General features: G+C 45.2%; 1 protein-coding gene across 1 annotated transcript in view; it reads right to left on the minus strand.

The window, feature by feature from the left end:
• NKD1 (NKD inhibitor of Wnt signaling pathway 1) overlaps positions 1-17,102 on the minus strand; it is a 93,441-nt gene that overhangs the window by 8,045 nt on the left and 68,294 nt on the right. Inside the window, exons 5-8 of the mRNA XM_083165354.1 lie at positions 12,881-12,984; positions 7,227-7,322; positions 3,313-3,460; positions 511-592 (exon numbers count right to left, since the gene is read on the minus strand). Coding sequence (XP_083021480.1) covers positions 511-592; positions 3,313-3,460; positions 7,227-7,322; positions 12,881-12,984 — 430 coding nt within the window. The remainder of the gene's footprint in view (positions 1-510; positions 593-3,312; positions 3,461-7,226; positions 7,323-12,880; positions 12,985-17,102) is intronic.

The following is a 17,102-nucleotide window of genomic DNA, read 5'->3' on the forward strand; positions in this document are numbered from 1 at the left end:
TGGCCAACCTGTGGCTCTCCAGATGTTGTCAAACTACAAATCCCATCATGCCTTGAGACAGTTTTGCAATAAGGGAGTGTTAAAACTGTGGCAAGGCATGCTGGGATGTGTAGTTTCACAACATCTGGAGAGCCACAGGTTGGCCTGTCCTGAGCTATTGATTCTTCCTTGGAAGACGCAGGGTCAGCTCTGTATGTAAATGCAGCAGGTGGAGTCTATTACAAGTAGACCCCTCCTACTGCCCCGTTTGCCACCCTCACTGTGTCGCAGGATCGGTTTCTACTACGGTATGACCCTTTGGCGCATGCCCAGAATGGGTCCTTCACTTGCACTAGGTACTGGGAATCGGTAATTTGCGCATCAGACTGCAGATCCTCCGGGATCTGAATTAGCCCACAATAATAATTCAAGCATTCCGCAAATGAATTTGAAATATCTAAATACCATGGATCTAGATTTTCTTCGTGACCAATATGAGTGCATATGAGCATTGCAGCTAATAAGTTGTACCTTGAAGACCCCCGTTTCTTTTCAGGATTTCGCAAATCATCGTTGACCTTACTCTCGCTTCGGTGCCTCCCACTCTGCATCTCTGCAAGCAAACAAACTGCAGTCATTAGTCTGACAGACACCCACTCCTCACAGTGCGGTAGGCAACCTTCCTAGAATGTAGCTATACAGGTAGCCGGCAGTTCCAACAATGACTCACAGTATAAGCCTCTCTTATTATAGATGGTAATACAATAGGGATATTGTTGGCTAGGAAAGGTTTGGTTAAGTGGATAATCCACCTTCAGATGACTTCATGTTTTGGTTTGTAAGTGATTTGCTGGAATTTTTCTAAATGTATTGCTTAATATGACGGTAATCCGAAAAAGACTGTGGCTGTAAAAAAAAATAACAATAATAATTTTTTTATTTTAGACAGATCCTTTGTCTCTACATGGTCACCTCCTTTATTTAAGCATTAATCTTATATTTACATTGTTTGTACTGACTGCAGACTTCAAATAATCATCACTTTGAAAACGGTTCCCGCCCAGAAACTCTTTGAGCTCAGCAAAAAGGTCAACATTGCTGGGAGAAAGGTCTGGACTATTGGGTGGATGTTTGAAAACCATCCCACCGTCCCGGTGGTTTTTCGTCATGCACATCCTTTGTCTATGATTGAACATTTGACACCACTTTCTCACATCCGCATTAATTGATGACTTTCTGCTCATTAAAGACTAAAATAACACTCGTCACTTCCCATTCAGAGGGATTTTTTTATGTAGGGTTCCAACAACACCAATAAGAAGTGCACACCACTCATAGAGCACAGGTTAGGGACAGTGCCCAACCATGAATTGGGGAGGGTGAATGACCTGCAAGGTGTGAATACGCAAATGGTCTGGGTTACCTCTGTATTTTAGGACTGTTTTTGCCTTATATGTATGTATGTGGGACCTGTACTTTGGGTCAACATACAGTACAACCTGCTATTTAGCCCTAGGCCAAATACACTCTACAGGCGAGATAGTCAAGGTAGACTTGCCTGCAGTCTATTTTTCTATTCGATACTGGCTAAACGTGGGCATGCTTTGGCATTGAATGTGGCTAAAGACTGTGCGATTCTGACTAACTTTCTATTCAATTTTGACTACATAGTCCAGGGGTGGCCAAACCTGTCCTCAAGATCTACCAACGGTGCATGTTTTCCAGACAACCTGTGGATCTATAGTAGGAATGAATGCAGCAGGTTTGAAAATGTGACAGTTAGTAATGACTACAGCTGTGCACCAGCTAGGTGATCTGGGTCATGTGACAGTTAGTATTGACTGCAGCTGTGCAGCAGCTAGGTGATCTGGGGAATGTGACAGTTAGTAATGACTACAGCTGTGCACCAGCTAGGTGATCTGGGGAATGTGGACCGTTGGTAGATCTCGAGGACCGGTTTGGCCACCCCTGACATAGTCGAGAGCAAGAATAGCACAGGGTGCACACAGATTAAGCATGGGAAATTGATATTTTATTTATTTAAATTTGCACAAGGAAAATAAACTACTTCCAGTCATTTGAAGGCGACTTCTCCCATGACATATAAATGACCTCAAACCAATATGATTCAGGATTACCAACATTTTTCTGCCCGTCCATGGGAGAACAGCCAGCAGGGCATAGCAGGGGGCGGTGCAGCTGGGTGTGATGCAGTATAGGGGGAGGGTCAGGGGCGTGACAAAGTGAGAGGCAAAATAGGGGTGTTTGTGATCACTTCAATGTGGCCCCAACTTCCACTATACAATGCAGAGATTACAGTAATTTCACCGCGGGGGTGGGTGGGGTCATTGGCATGGCTAGGGTGATGCAATAACGCCAGAATCGTTTCAGAAGTCACTGACTAAGTGGGGGGCTGTGAGTCCGGCTCTAACTGTATCCGCAAGACTTGCCCACTCTTATGGGATTTCTGATTGGCCGTTACCGGAGATTATAATTATCTAAATACATCCTTGAAAGCAAAAGGCCCATACACACTGGCGATTTTGGGGAAAGCCCCATACACACTAAGCGGCTTTCCCCCTGCCCGGCGCTGTCAGTGGGGAGGCGGACGGCTTTGCATAGAGCAGTGCTATGCAAAGCCGTCCACAAAGCCGCTCATCTGTAATACCAGCAGATGAACAGCTTTCCCGGCGATGATCCGGGAGCGTTCATCACCGCTTATCGCTGCGCCATACACACAACATGCAGGTGGGTGGCACTCCAAAACACACGACTTAGTAGCCAATTCTGGTAAACCAACGTTTCAAATGTATTGTGACATTTTTCATCAGGGTATTGATGAAAAATGTCACAATACATTTGAAACGTCGGTTTACCAGAATTGGCTACTGAGTCGTTTGTTTTGGAGTGCCACCCACCTGCATGTTGTTGTATAGGAGTGAATTTTCGCCTCCCGGGAAGGCACCCAGCCCTTCAGTGTTTAGCGGAGTGCCGGCCAAACCAACTCTGGATATGTATATATATATAAAACTCCTTTTTAATATAAACCTAATCTTTCAGAAGACATTTCTATGAGCCCCACCACAAAGTAACGATTTTAGGCCGGACATCAAGTCAATTGGTACGCAATGTAATGTTCTTGTTAGGTTTATTTATTTCTACATTTATTTATTCATATTTCAGTTTTTCAATATTAATCTACAAACACTACATATTGCATTCCCCATAATTGAGCTTAAAAAAAACAAAAAAACACCTCCTAAAAAAAAAAGCAACAACAAAAACTAAAAAGCAAAAAAAAACAAAAAAAAAGCCAATGTAGATCTGTAATACCTGCATGCTTCAGTAACACTGCCCTCTTCTTCAGCGTAGCATCTGGAGCAACAGACAGCTTGACCCTAAGTGTTTTACTGGAGCTGGAAGAATGATTGACTGATGCGTCAAAAACTTCATATATTGTATGCAGCAAACTTGTAATGTCCTGGAAAATAAAATAAGATACAATCTAATACGCTGCGAGTGCTTTACACGTCTTTAAACAACTACAGCATGTTCACCGACAACAGCTTTGTTGGTAATGACCAGGAAGTAATGGCGCCCAGGGCTGTAATTAGGGGTGCGAGAGCTGTCACAGGTCTCTGTGGGTAACACCATCACTGCCCCACTGGCCTTGGTTGTGGTTAGCCGGGTTCCTGGCACGGCACCCTGCAAACAACATCGCTGCAACATTGTCTCCATCTGTGCAGTTATTTGGAATGTCTTGCCCTTACGCAGAGTGGTGGCCCCGCCCTCTCGGCGTAACCGTATACGCTTAAGGGGCGAATATGGTACATAGTGCTCCTAAAACTTTGTTACAGCGCTGTTGGTGCATCACCCACACTGCCCCTTTTCATCTTTTATCTGTCTAAGAGATACAGCTGATATCCCCAGCCACTTCAGCCCGTGTGTACAGCCAAATACAGTGAGCGAGGATTAGTCAAAATTGACTTGCCTGCACAATATATTTTACCGGGCGATAGCGATAATGCTGCCCATACACGGAACGATAACTGCGTTTCTAACTGGATTGCATTGCATCTAGTTCAAAACGCATGCGATGGGTTAAAGCACTGTGCGTTTTGAACTAGATGGAATGCAATCTAGTTCAAAAAGCATGGGCAGCACGTACTGTATGTGCTGTGCAATGGCATGTGCACCGGAGCGCACATCTCATCTTGTATGGGCTGCACATCGCTATCGCCGTAGTGTACGCATGAGGTGATTCTGGCTAAGCTTCCAGGTGATTTTAACTATCTAATGATATTCGCCTGGCCAAATCACCCTGTGTGTATACCCATTTAGAGAACCATCAATGTAGGGTATTGGAAAGCCACTTAATTTTTTTTTTTAACAAGAGCAGAGCTTAATTCTGTAGACAATACAACGTAAGGGAAGTTATACCCACTATACTGCATAATGAAAGATTCTGTCATTCTGAATAATTTGCCGTCAAAGGGACAAGTACAATATTCCATGGCATGAAAGGAATAAAGAAGCCAGCAGAAGAGGGCGATCTGGGTCTTTAAAAGCTCAAACGCGTCTATACAACTTCACAAATGACATAACATTAGTTCAATTACCAGAGCCTCATTAGCCATTTTCTCTACAAAGATAATTATAGGGCAGCCTGTCAGAGACCTTGATAGCAAAATAAATTGAACTGTCAAAGGAGGAAAACACTCTATTAGCGAATTCTTTTAGCAGGAGTATTACAGGCGGCAACGGCATTATCCTAACTCACGCACAAAGACGGCTCCGAAGGAGTCAGAGCGAATAGAAGCTGGGTGTTTCCTACACTGACTTGGCAGGAGGGTTACAGAATTCTCGTTATCAGACTGAAGCATGTCATAGGCAGAGATTTCCCATAGAATACTACAAAGGTCAGAGGGATTATCATGAATGGGGATCATTTTGGGATCAGGACCACAAGGCTGAATTTATGCATATTAAAACTTTGTTTAATTTGAATTGTCACTGTTTTTCACTATACATTTGTTTTAGCCTTTAGCATCTTCAGACTTATATTTTTAAAAATCCAAATGAATTTGAAGCACGGTGATAGCATACCAATGTTTTCTAAAGGCACATTTGCCCTAAGACAACTGTCCGGAAACTGCAAGCTGGGCATCGTATGTGATCCCAGTCATGGCTGCGGGATACAACAAATCTTTGAAGCAGCTATCAGTAGCGCACGCAGGGGGGTTTCTGAGTACCCAACCCCCCCCCCCCCAGAAGTCTAAGGGCCCTAGGCTGAAAGCTGAGGGTCCCCTCTTTCCATGGGTACAAGAATTTTTAAAATCGGCCCTTGGGAACCGGAGATATCTGACTTCAAAGCAGTGGTGCCCATCCAAGCCTCTTAATTGCTCTTCCCAGTCGGATATTTCAGGTTCTGTCTGACTTTTCTGAGGGTATATTCCAAATGCTGGGACTCTCCCCCTTTGATGGACACTAGAATCTTGTCTCTACTTTTACCAGAACCAGAGATATCAGCCTTCCAGCAGCTACTGCTCCAGCTCCACACACCTGGTATGTAGTTTTATATTTTCGTTGGCAGATTGCTCTGCCTCCTGAACTCTGATCCCCTAGTGCCCAATACCATTTGGTAGGTGGGATTCTCTAGTTTGTAATTCCATTAAAATCTAAGAAATCTATTTCTGGGAACTGGAGATATCTGCAGTCAAGCAAGCTGTCCTCCCACCAGAAAATTATGAATAATAAGCCCACTCCATTGTTCACACCTCCTCTGCATATTAAACATCCTCTACCACCCTGGAAGTTATGTATCAGGGCCCCTTTATTCAGCCCAATGCCCCCTTCTCCCACCCCATCTCCCACCATCTGTGCAGTAAAGGGGTAATTAGTGGAAATTACTGATCCAGGCCCTACATGCTGAGCGGTTGATATAATACCCCCTACCACCCGCGGGACATCAAAGCTTACCCCACCCCTACCGCTGGAGGATCGGTAGGGGCCCCAATACATTGCTATGCCCAGGGGTCTACACTGCTGTTGACGCCCCTGTATGTGTATATCTATTTTTTTTATTTGTTATTATTATTTATATACATTTGGTCTATCTATAATACTTTAACTGACCCGGCATATACTGGGTCACCTAAGTGTCCATCTCCGTGCTTTGCTCCGCCCCTCTGGAAACCCCCTTCTGAAAATCCTGCGTTTGCCCGTGGCTATAATGATCTCCTGGTCGGATCCGATGCGCATGGGACAGCGATTCTCTCTCTTCGGCGCTCACTCCAACAACCACCTTTTCCTCCTCACTCTCTCCCTCCCCATCGGTCTTCTCCCTTTGACACTATTTCCCCTCTTCCTCTCCCTCTTTTCTAGTCCCCTATTTCTTATCTCCCACTACTGTCTATCTCTTGCCTCCTCACTCCACCCCTCCTTAATCTTGATATTTTCCTCCTCTTGCTCTCCTAACCCTTTGTGCATGCATCTGTTTCTCTCCTGCCTCTGTTTCCTGCTCCATCCACAATTTCTTTTCCTTACGCTGATTATGCCCAGCGTGTATGGACAGTGATGACCGCTGTCATCACTGGGGGGAACGCCGCTCAGTGCATACACACTGAGCCACTTTCCGCCTGCCCGGCACTGTCAGCGGGGGGGCGGATGGCTTAGCAAAGCGCAGCGATATGCAAAGCCGTCCACAAAGCCGCTCATCTGCTGGTAATACCAGCAGATGGGCGGCTTTCCTGGAGATGATGCGGGAGCGCGCATCACTGCTCATCGCCGGGACATACACACAGGGTGGCTTTGAGTTGAAAAGTTCAAAAGCAAGTACCCCCCCCCCCCCCCTCCACACAGGAAGGTGGGAGTCCTTTCATACATACCACAATCTGGAAACGGTGAAATGGGTACTGTCCTAATGGTCTGCACCCTGGGTGGTGGCACTAGACTCGCATTCCTCATTACAGTCTGCACTATCAGTGGTAGTTTTACTTGCCCTTTAGTGGCAGTGGAGTACATAAACCTTTATAGTATTCTACACACTGGGTTTCTGTTTTGTGACTGGACTTTGCCACTACTTATTAAATTATATGATATAACAAGAAGACACATTTTTACAAATACAAATATTCCAAAGAAAATACCTAAGACTAGCACAAAGTATGACAAGTAGGACAAGAGTTGTTTAATATGATTTGCCGTTATAAAAAGTAATGTTCAAAGAAACAAAAATTATACAGTACCTCTCGTGTGACTCTGCCACTGTTGTCAAAATCGTATAACGTGAATGTCCATTCTTGCCGGTTATCTTCTTCTACCGAAACATCGCACTGAAGTTCCTAAAAATAAAAAGTGCTCAATTCAAAACACTGATTTGAAAGTATTACAAAATGTGCATCAACTGCTACAATTCAGTAATGAGTGACTAAAAATAAAGAGGGATTCATGTGTGCTATAACGCATGTAATGGACTAAATTCTGTTAAAACAATATTGATTTTACTGGTCTATAGAAATTAACTGGGTAGCTAGTTTTACCTTACACAGCTGTTACTGATATTGTTCCAATAGCACACAAGGGTTACCAATTCCACAAATGTGGGTTATTTCTTGTTTGTTTGCTGATGTCCTGTGATTCTTACTTTGGGGGGAGGGGGATTAAAAATGCAGGTCTGTGGTATTTTGGGGTAGATGCATTAAGCCTTAACAACAGATAAATGCAAGGGTGATAAAGAGAGATAAACGTCCAGCCAATCAACTCCTTTCTGACTTTTTTCAAACTCAGCCTGTAACATGGCAGTTAGCAGGTGATTGGCTGGACGTTTATCTCTATTTATCACCCTTGGATTTGTCTCTTGTTAAGGCTTAATACATCTGCCCCTTTATTTTTTTATTAAAACAGAAGGGCGAGGTATTAAAATACATCGCCGCCCTTCGCGCCCCCCCCCCCCTCGCCGCGATGCCAGCGCATATGTACTAACATATGTGGCTGGCATCGCAGTGCGGTAACGGAGCCCCCCCCCCCCCCCGTGATACCTGTACTGTGGTCTGCGGGGGGTCTCCGTCACCTCCCAGCCGGCTTCTGATGCCTACACGCTGGGGACAGCTAAGCAGGCTGTCCCCGGCGCCTCCTCCTCCCCCCTGCAGCCGGAAGGACGTCCGGCTGCGTTGATAGGGGGAGGAGGGGCTTACCTTCCGGGGTCCAGGAGGACCTGCAAGAAGGTAAGCCCAAGGTAGGGGGAGAGGAGGGGTCGGCGAGGCGGCGGGGTTGCGGCGAAAAGAAGACCATAGGCTTCTATAGGGTATCGCCACCCAAAGGTGGCGATACCCTGCCCTGCGATAACGGTGCGGCCGGGTAATAGTACATAGGAAAATGCGGTAAAACGGGGGTTTTACCGCATTTTCCCTTTAGTACATCTCGCCCTAAGCGCCGAGTTCGTACGCTCCCAGTATATACACATGCGCAGAAATGCTGCTGTGCATGCGCATACAAAATACATTGGTCCCCGTGTGAACGAGCGGCCGCAGCAAAAGACCCAGAAAAAGGTCCTTATACCAAATAACGACCAACTCATTTGATATTACAAATTACAGGATCAATACTGGTAACAGTGCCATATTTATTATTTCTATTTTTTTATATATACAAATTTTGGGTGACAAATACTTAGAAGCGGAGACAGGTCCCTGGATGCTGCACTCTGTTTACAACTGGGTATACTGTAACTGTGAATAGAGTAATAAGGGAATGTCAGACCGGCAGGGGTAGAAGAATCAGCACAAGAAACCTTTCCTACACAATGACCCAATACATACTTTCACAATTCACCGAGCAGATCAGGGACACTGACCTGATAACTCCTTCCTTATATTGTTCTGAATCGCAGAGAGACTGGCTTAAAATACATCAAGTTAAACTGCTGAAAATAGCCCTGGGTTGTGTGCAGCCCAGTTACCTGCTAGATTTGCTGACTGAAATCCATTCCCTCTGGCAGTTCTAAAGAGTCTGTGTCCCCTACTGAGTTCAAAGACTCCTGACTGTAATAAGCGAGCCTGAGATATTGCAAATGGTACCAGTCTCACATAACATGGTACTAGCAAGTAGGCGGAATCCTTATGAGAAGGTAAAGCAGGAGCGAGCGGAGGTCTGGATCAGAGATAAAGTAAAAAGCTACGCTTTAAAACTATCAGTGGAACACCAAAAAGCATTAATGTAAGGTCTGTGCTAGGACCAATACTTTTGGTGTAATGTCCACATACAGAACACCCTTACCTTACTTACAATGTATGTTTTCATTTCATTTAAAAAGGTATATTATTTAAGGTGTCCCCCAACTGAAAATTAAATTGCATGTATTGTGTCTGCTACCTTCTGGTGGAAAACAAGAGACTAAATCTAGAGGATTGCCAGAGGATGCTTCCGACCGTCATTAGTCTGACATAGGAATCCCGACTGTTAAATGTCCAACTAGTGTTCCCGCTAGGCTGTTTTAGCGGGGCGCTGCACCCCACCCGATTTTTAAAGGGCAAAATGCGCCCTGCCCCTCTAGCAGCGCCCCGCTAAAACAGCCTGGTGCCTACCCCGACGGTGTGCACGGTGAAGCCTAGCACTTCCCCGGCAGCACAGCAACTTCAGCGGGGCCGGGCCCGCCACCTTTAGTGATGGCGGTGGCCGGACCCGCCCGCTTTAATGACGGCGGTGGCCGGCCTGCCCCTTTTCATGACGTTGGCAGTACGGGCACTCCCCTTTTGTGATGTTGTGGCCCGGGACCGCCCACAACTGTGACGTCGGCGGGCCCGGTCTGACAGAGTTGAGACAGTTGAGACAGTTGGGGTCCCGACTGACAGAGGCTTATGTTCCCTCGTGGGGGTCCATGACTTCATAGCGCTTGCCCCCCTGTTGTAGTCCTGGTAGTCGTGATTCCTATGTCGGACTAATGACTGTCGGAATCCCGACTGTCCAAGCATCATGCCACACCCATCTAGAAATGTTTTTCACATACTTGTACCTACTTAGTGTACCCACTATAATGTGCACTGCCCAATTTTAAAATTAGATAATGTGCCCTTCCCTTAGGTTGGCGCTGAAACAGCCTGCCATCTGTTGTCTTCACCCTCGGGCCGCAGTATCCCACTGGTGGGAATGTTGCAGTCTAGTGCTCACCACCGGAGAACAGGTGGCATGCACATGGCATCTATTCAAAGTGAGTGGAAAGCTTGGGGGCAGCCCAGTATATACGTAAGTACTAAACATGCCCACTAAAGTGACAAACAGAAGGCGTGTCATCAAACCATGGCTCCTCCTTGAGTGACCACACCCTCTTTTTGGGAAGATTCCTTCAGCACAAGCTGTCCTCTGACTTAGATGGTGCCTTGTCCATAGTTCATCCTAGAGTCAATATTTCCAAGTATCTCCTTTTAAACTGGATATTTCAGCTAACATGATGGTCAAAGGCTTTAAACCACCAGGTAAAAACCATCCCACCACTATGAGACTTTAGCCACCAGGGATGCCCATCCATCAGTGTAAAAATTATATGACGTGTGTATCAAAGCAATGATAGTCAAAAGACATACATAGTAAAGATATAGTAGTCGGAGTTTAATACAACTTGCCCAGTCTTCCGCCTGCCCACACATTGTTCAATCAGACAGAGTGTGGACTGCAGCAGGGTTAAAGGACAGTTTTCGTTACAGACTTGCAACAATGTTTCAGCTCTTTGCAAAACAGAAAGTACAAAACAGTGTGCACGCATAAAGGGACAGTTGCGATTGAGATGCATGTATCCAAATTGTGCTGGCCATTTCTAGACGGTTGTTATTTAGGCACATGAAGAGTTTGTCTTATAGGTGTGGTGTCAACTCAGACCCTTAATTGTCCACATATTTGTGATTCTATGTTTCTTTGTGTATATAGAATTTGACGGCAGATAAGAACCATTTGGCCCATCTAGTCTGCCCCTTTTTTATCCTTCAGGTAATCTCAACCCTTTTTTAACCTTATTTCTTTGTAAGGATATTCAGATACCTATCCCAAGCATGTTTCAATTGTTGTAGAGGCTAATGGGCCCCATACCTCAGCAATTAATTGTGACAATCCTCAGATCGGGAGATGATTGTCACAATTAATCTTTAATGTGTGGGCTCCCCCTTTTGGCAATCCCAATCAACAATTAATAGGGATCGCCAACCGGTTGCTGAATCTGATTTTTAAACATGTTTAATAATCTGGTATTATCTGCGGTTGTTTTTTATATGTGTGGGCATTCCCGTTTCGTCTTCTTCTTCTATTTACATTATGAAAATAAGTAAAACAGCTGAAATGACAATCAATTGAGGTGATGTATGGGCACTTTCCATATATGAAGATGCAATCTTTAAATGGGAAAAATTTGCTGATCACTGAAATTACCTCTAGCTGCTCCCAAATAGTTAGCTGGAACACTATATTGCACAATATATATAGACAAAGGAAGCACTTGCTGTATAAAATACTCAATTAATTTAATACATATATAAAAAAGCAAACAATCTAAAATCACTAATAAAAGTTATCTAATGAATTTTTGTACATTATCTTAAATGACCTGATTAACTCATTTCTCCGACTACTACAAATTTAGTCCATGAGTGTAGTCACAATCCTCTCAGTATGGGGAACCTTCCTACTAGAAGGTCATTTAAGTCCAGATAAGTATATTTGTACTGGGCCCTGTCCCCATAAAGTTTTTAGTATACTCCCAAGTGGAAACATAGTCTTGTCTCACCCTTGACGGGTATAGAATAATGTGTCCTCCACTGGATCAATAAGCCAGTACAGTATATTCACTCAGGTATGTTGAGAATACTCAATCCTCACAGTGGTGGTATTGTGGAAATATCCCTGGCTGTGCAGTTTGCACCGCATCGCAACAGCCAGATGAGGTGTGACACCCCACGATGGAACCAACAGCAGTGGAGCGGACGCTGATGGTGTGATGCGCTGTTCTCAGCAGCCGTGCTGCTCAATACGGACCAATCCGTCTGTTCTGCTTATGACCGTGGGCTCAGCCAGGCACGATTGTGAGGCCTCCATAGCTCAGGTCCCATAGCTCAGTGGTTAAGCACTTGGATCTACAACACAGCCCCCATCTCGAGCACCCATCTCCAGCACAGAATCGAAACCCATCATCCACATTTCCAAATTTAATTTCTCATTTATTCTTTTTTCCTGTTTTATTTTATTGTATCAATTCGTTCTAACAAATAAAAGATTTATTAGTTCAATACATTTATACATAGGAGCCGCTTACACACGTGGTCATGTTAACATGCACCATTATAATGAGAGATTGATCATTAATTGTCCACATTGGTGTCAATTCTCTGATGGAGAATACACATAGCATGGAGCTGCGGGTTGTGGTGGTATGACCACGGGTGCATCTAAAAGGCGCCCCAAGCAGTATTTCAGTATGAGTCTTAGTCATTGCATTACAAGGAGAGACAGAGGGTGGCAGTGACAGCAATGGACCCCTTAGTCCTCTGGGGCCCCGATGCACTGCACCTGCTGCACCAATGTGAGTTCCGCCTCTGAACGGCACCTATATCTTGGTGTGGTGTGGTGGAAATCATGCCCGAAGCCTGTCGACCTTAGCCATGTCGTCGTAGTTCAGGTGTCGACTTAAGCCCTGTCAACTTTCGGTGGTGGCCCCAATGAATGTTGACCTAAATGATTGTATTCCCTAAATATGTAGGTGTGCTCTACTACAGACATATGGCCCTGTTATCAGTAGCAGCCTCTCTCCTGTCCTCTAAAAGGTCATAGCGACCCCAAGCTTAAAACAAAGCATCAGAACATTGTATTATTTATAATCAAACACAAATTTGAATACTTTATATAAACAAAACAAACATACTTCAAATTTCAGCTGTTTCTTGGCACGTCCGTCTATATCTTTATCCCCTGCTTTCTTGTCTTCAAAGGTGAAGAGGCCTTCACTTTTCTCAGCCGGGAGAGCAACTAAAAAATAACAGGTATTAAGTTATACATATTAAATTGATTATTTTATAAATCGATGTAAAAATATTTTAAACACTCCTGTCAAATCCTTTCAGCTGTGTACACACGGGCAAAAAATCGCTGGCAATATGGTCACTGAGCGACCATATTGGTAGCGACTGGAGTGTGCACTAGTGATAAATCGCCGGATGCGCGTTCCCGTTTTCAGCCCCCTCCCTAATGGTCGCTGGTCGGAGGGGCATGCTCCTCCGACCAGCGACTTCCCCTGCCTTTTCTCCCGGCAGTGTGACATTCTCATCAGCGACCATCTCTGGTCGCAGATGAAAACAGGACACTGAGCAATATGATTGCCGAGCAATGTACTGCTGGCAATATATATTGCTCCGTGTGTACACAGCTTTAAGGACCACCATACTTCTGCTGCTTACTGTAAGGACTAGTGACATCGCAAAATGCCTTTTAAAACTGCAGCCTATCAGAACATGTCAGCGGCACCTAGTTGCAGTACAACAAAAATACATGTTATTCTCTTTCATATTTCCCACACCATATTAGCCTGGGGCCCTGCATGTCTCAATCACAACCTGAAACTGTACTATAGTCTCTATTAGGATCACTTCAGACACAAGTGAAGGATTTTGGACAGAAGATGTCAAATATGTTAAGTACAGTATAATAGATACTATAACAGTGGAAAATAAGACTAAAGGCCCATACACACCGGGCAGTTTTGAGCTGAAAGCAGCTCAGCGTCATTTGAGCTGCTTTCAGCTCAAAAGCCGCCCAGTGTGTACGGGCCAGCGATGGGTGGGGAGGGTTGATGCGTGCTTCCACATCATCGCTGGCCGGCCACTCATCTGCTGGTATTAACAGCAGATGAGTGACAAGGTGGACAGCTTTCCAGAAAGTATGGACCTTTACAATGCAGTTTTGAATGTTCTGTTTTGCTTAGTATACATGTCACACACACAAATATAGTACACGCTCATTGTTCTGCACATTTACATTGTACAATAAGGCATGAAAGGCTAGGCTACGGTTTGGTAGTGCTTTCAAATATTTGTATCTTTGGGGCAGTATTTCCTGGTATTAAGGAGAGCAGGATCTTGTAATAGAACTGCAGACACAGCCCAACGCGTTTCACACAAACACAATCATAAGCGAAGTGGGAGGAAATCATGGGTTAATTATTGTCTGCTATAATGTTAATGAAAACCTTCCCAACAAGCCCATCTGTGCACAATACATGTCCTAAAATGCCGTTGTGCGTACCAATGACTTATTTAATAAATACCAGCTATAGGAAAGCATTTGTTATTCAAGTTGAGAAAAAAAACACACCAACATCCTCTCAAATAGGCAGCTAATTTGTTATTTATTTATTAACATCTGTGGATTTATCTCAAACCTTCTAAGGATTATACTCGTGCCACAAAGAAGTTGCAATCTACTTGTAAGGATGTTGGCTCCCTTCCAGCGATGAAGAGGTTAACGCCCCCTGTTCAGACCATTTTAAACAGCACTTTGAAGTTCTTTTCTCAAGGCTCAAAATACCTTGTTGGACAGAGATCAGACGGGTATTAAACAGAATCGCTAATTAATTAAGCAAAGTTACATTTTTAAACAGTGTTTGTTGTGTTAGCCAAACACCCGTATGGAAAATCTTACCCCCCTCCCTGGAAACATCAAAGCACTTTCTCCTTCACCAGCTATAAAAAGATGAGGGATCTTATCAGCTTTAGACTGGATTCTGTGTACAAATAGCAGCAAGATTCGCTTTTGATCAGTGAGGATGTGAAATTTTTTTGAGGAATAGAGGAATCCACCAACGCTGTATAGTTTAATGTGACTTACGTGCTAGCTGGAAACAAGCAATCTAGTGTTTAGTGATGAAGCCCCATGCTAAAATATTATGTACCTGTCCAATAGATTATTTAAAGGGTTAAGAGGTAGATTTATTAAGCTCGGTGAAGTGATAAAGGCCCTTATTCTGATTGATGCGTACTTTTCCGCATACTTTCGGCTAGCGTCTTTACGACGTCTGCGCATGCGTGGAGAACGCAACGCGCATGTGCCACGCATTGACTCCGTACCTGTTCGGCCAAATCCCGTACAAAACTGTGCACCGCAATCAGTCTGGAAATATGGGCGTATTATGGGCGTCATGCGGAATGACACATGGGCGTAGTTTAAAAGTGGGCAAAACTGGGAGGAAACATGGGCGGACACGGGGGAGTACACTTATGTTGGGGGGCGTGCATTCGGATAGCACTCCGAATGCACGCGAACAAAACCGATAGAAATGTGCGGTGTCCATAAGTCAAGTATTGCTTTGCGGAAACCACTCGGTCTTGCGGTAGGCGAACGGAACGCCTAATGACTACAAGCATTAACACCTGAACCCAATACAATCGACTCCTTTACTCATTACTCACTAATAGGACGCTTGTCAGTGCTTTAATTGAAACCATTGCTGCTTCAAGGAACCTTTACTAAACACACACATATGCTGTACTTGTCCCACACTTTTAAACTGCTAAGAATGGACATCACATTGATTCCAATTCCAAATAAACATTTTTTTATGAGGATAGGTAATTGAATAAGTGGGTCATGTGATGTATTGCAGAATAGACATAATAGTGGGTAGTTTTGCGTAAATACATCGCTTCCGTGCGGACGGACCGCTTGCCATCCGTTCGGATGCGGTATTCCCGTGCATACTCTGTAATACCGTGCAGAATCTGAGTGTTTCCCCCGCACACGCATGGTTTGTATGTCGTCCGTAAACACGCCCTGTTCTTAAAGAGTGAGTCCGTCCGAATGCGGAGGACACGTGGGCGTTTCTACAGACGATGGCCGTACGCGGCCACACTGACTGGCGTGCGGACCGCACCGTAAGAATTCGGGAATATCCGCACCGATCAGAATAAGGGCCAAAGTGTCTGGTTTTTATCACCGGCCAATCAGCTCCTACCTGTCATTTTTCAAACCAAGCCTGTAACTTCTCAGGTAGGAGCTGATTGGCCGGTGATAAAAAACAGACAGTTTATCACTTCATCGAGCTTAATAAATCTACAACTGTGTGTGTGTGTGTGTCTAAATGTGTGTGTATGTATATGTGTGTGTATGTGTGTTCTGATAATAATGCTAGATAGATAGAAGTTCTTGTATGCGAGCAGATGTCTGCAGTCATGGTGCCTCATTCAGACCTGCTCGCTGGACAGCGTATATTTTCTGCCTAGTGAGCGGTTAAACGCTGCCCACCGAATGCACGAGCGGATGTCTAAGCATGCAAGCTGCCCACCAGACGCACGGAGTAGAAATCAATCGACGCTCACCACCAATGATTTCTCCAGCCTTCGCTCAGAAAACTAAGTCTATACTATACTTCAGGTGCCCACTGTCCGCCGGATTGGGGGAAGGCTCTGATGTCATGTGATGTCATCCTCATGCCCCGAGGATGCATGAGCGTGCCTACGTTCATAGGGGTATGGCCAGCGTTTCCATGGGCGCGCCCCCTGTTTTTTGTGGGCACAGCCATAAAACCCTGGGTGGTCCCCTGCGCCTGCCCCCTTCCTGCCCATCCTGTTGCGAGCATCCCGGCCAGTGTGAAACTCACCAATGGCCTTTGCTCCTGGGGTTTGCAAATGCGCATATTCGTGCATGCACAAACGCACACCATCGGTCAGGGGAGCGAATGTGAACCATCGCGATCAGATCTGAATTGCCCCCATAATGCATGTACATTTGCTGAGAAGATACTATTCAGGATATCCCTACGTGCGCTCTCTGCTACTCTCGCTCACATGGACTGCATCTTTTAAACCCTTGAGTGGTGGGTTTTGCTGGGGCAGGACAAACCTACCAGAGAAGATTTGTCCTGCCCCAGCAAAACCCACCACAGATCATGGGGACTGGCCAGCCCCCCTCACCTTTGCTCTGGCGTCAGTACGCCGGAGCTCCCCTACCGCCGCTGCCCCCTGCAACCTGTCAGTGATCACACAGGCTGCAGGCTCGGGGATGTTTCGCGGGAGGACTCGGTGCCTGAACTCTCCTGAGCCCCCCCGAACATCCCCGGGGCCTGCCGCCTGTCAATTGCTAGTACTTATGGCGGA

The sequence above is a fragment of the Crinia signifera genome, chromosome 11, assembly GCF_055691185.1.
Source record: "Crinia signifera chromosome 11, ASM5569118v1, whole genome shotgun sequence".
In the NCBI taxonomy this organism is placed as follows: Eukaryota; Metazoa; Chordata; class Amphibia; order Anura; family Myobatrachidae; genus Crinia; species Crinia signifera.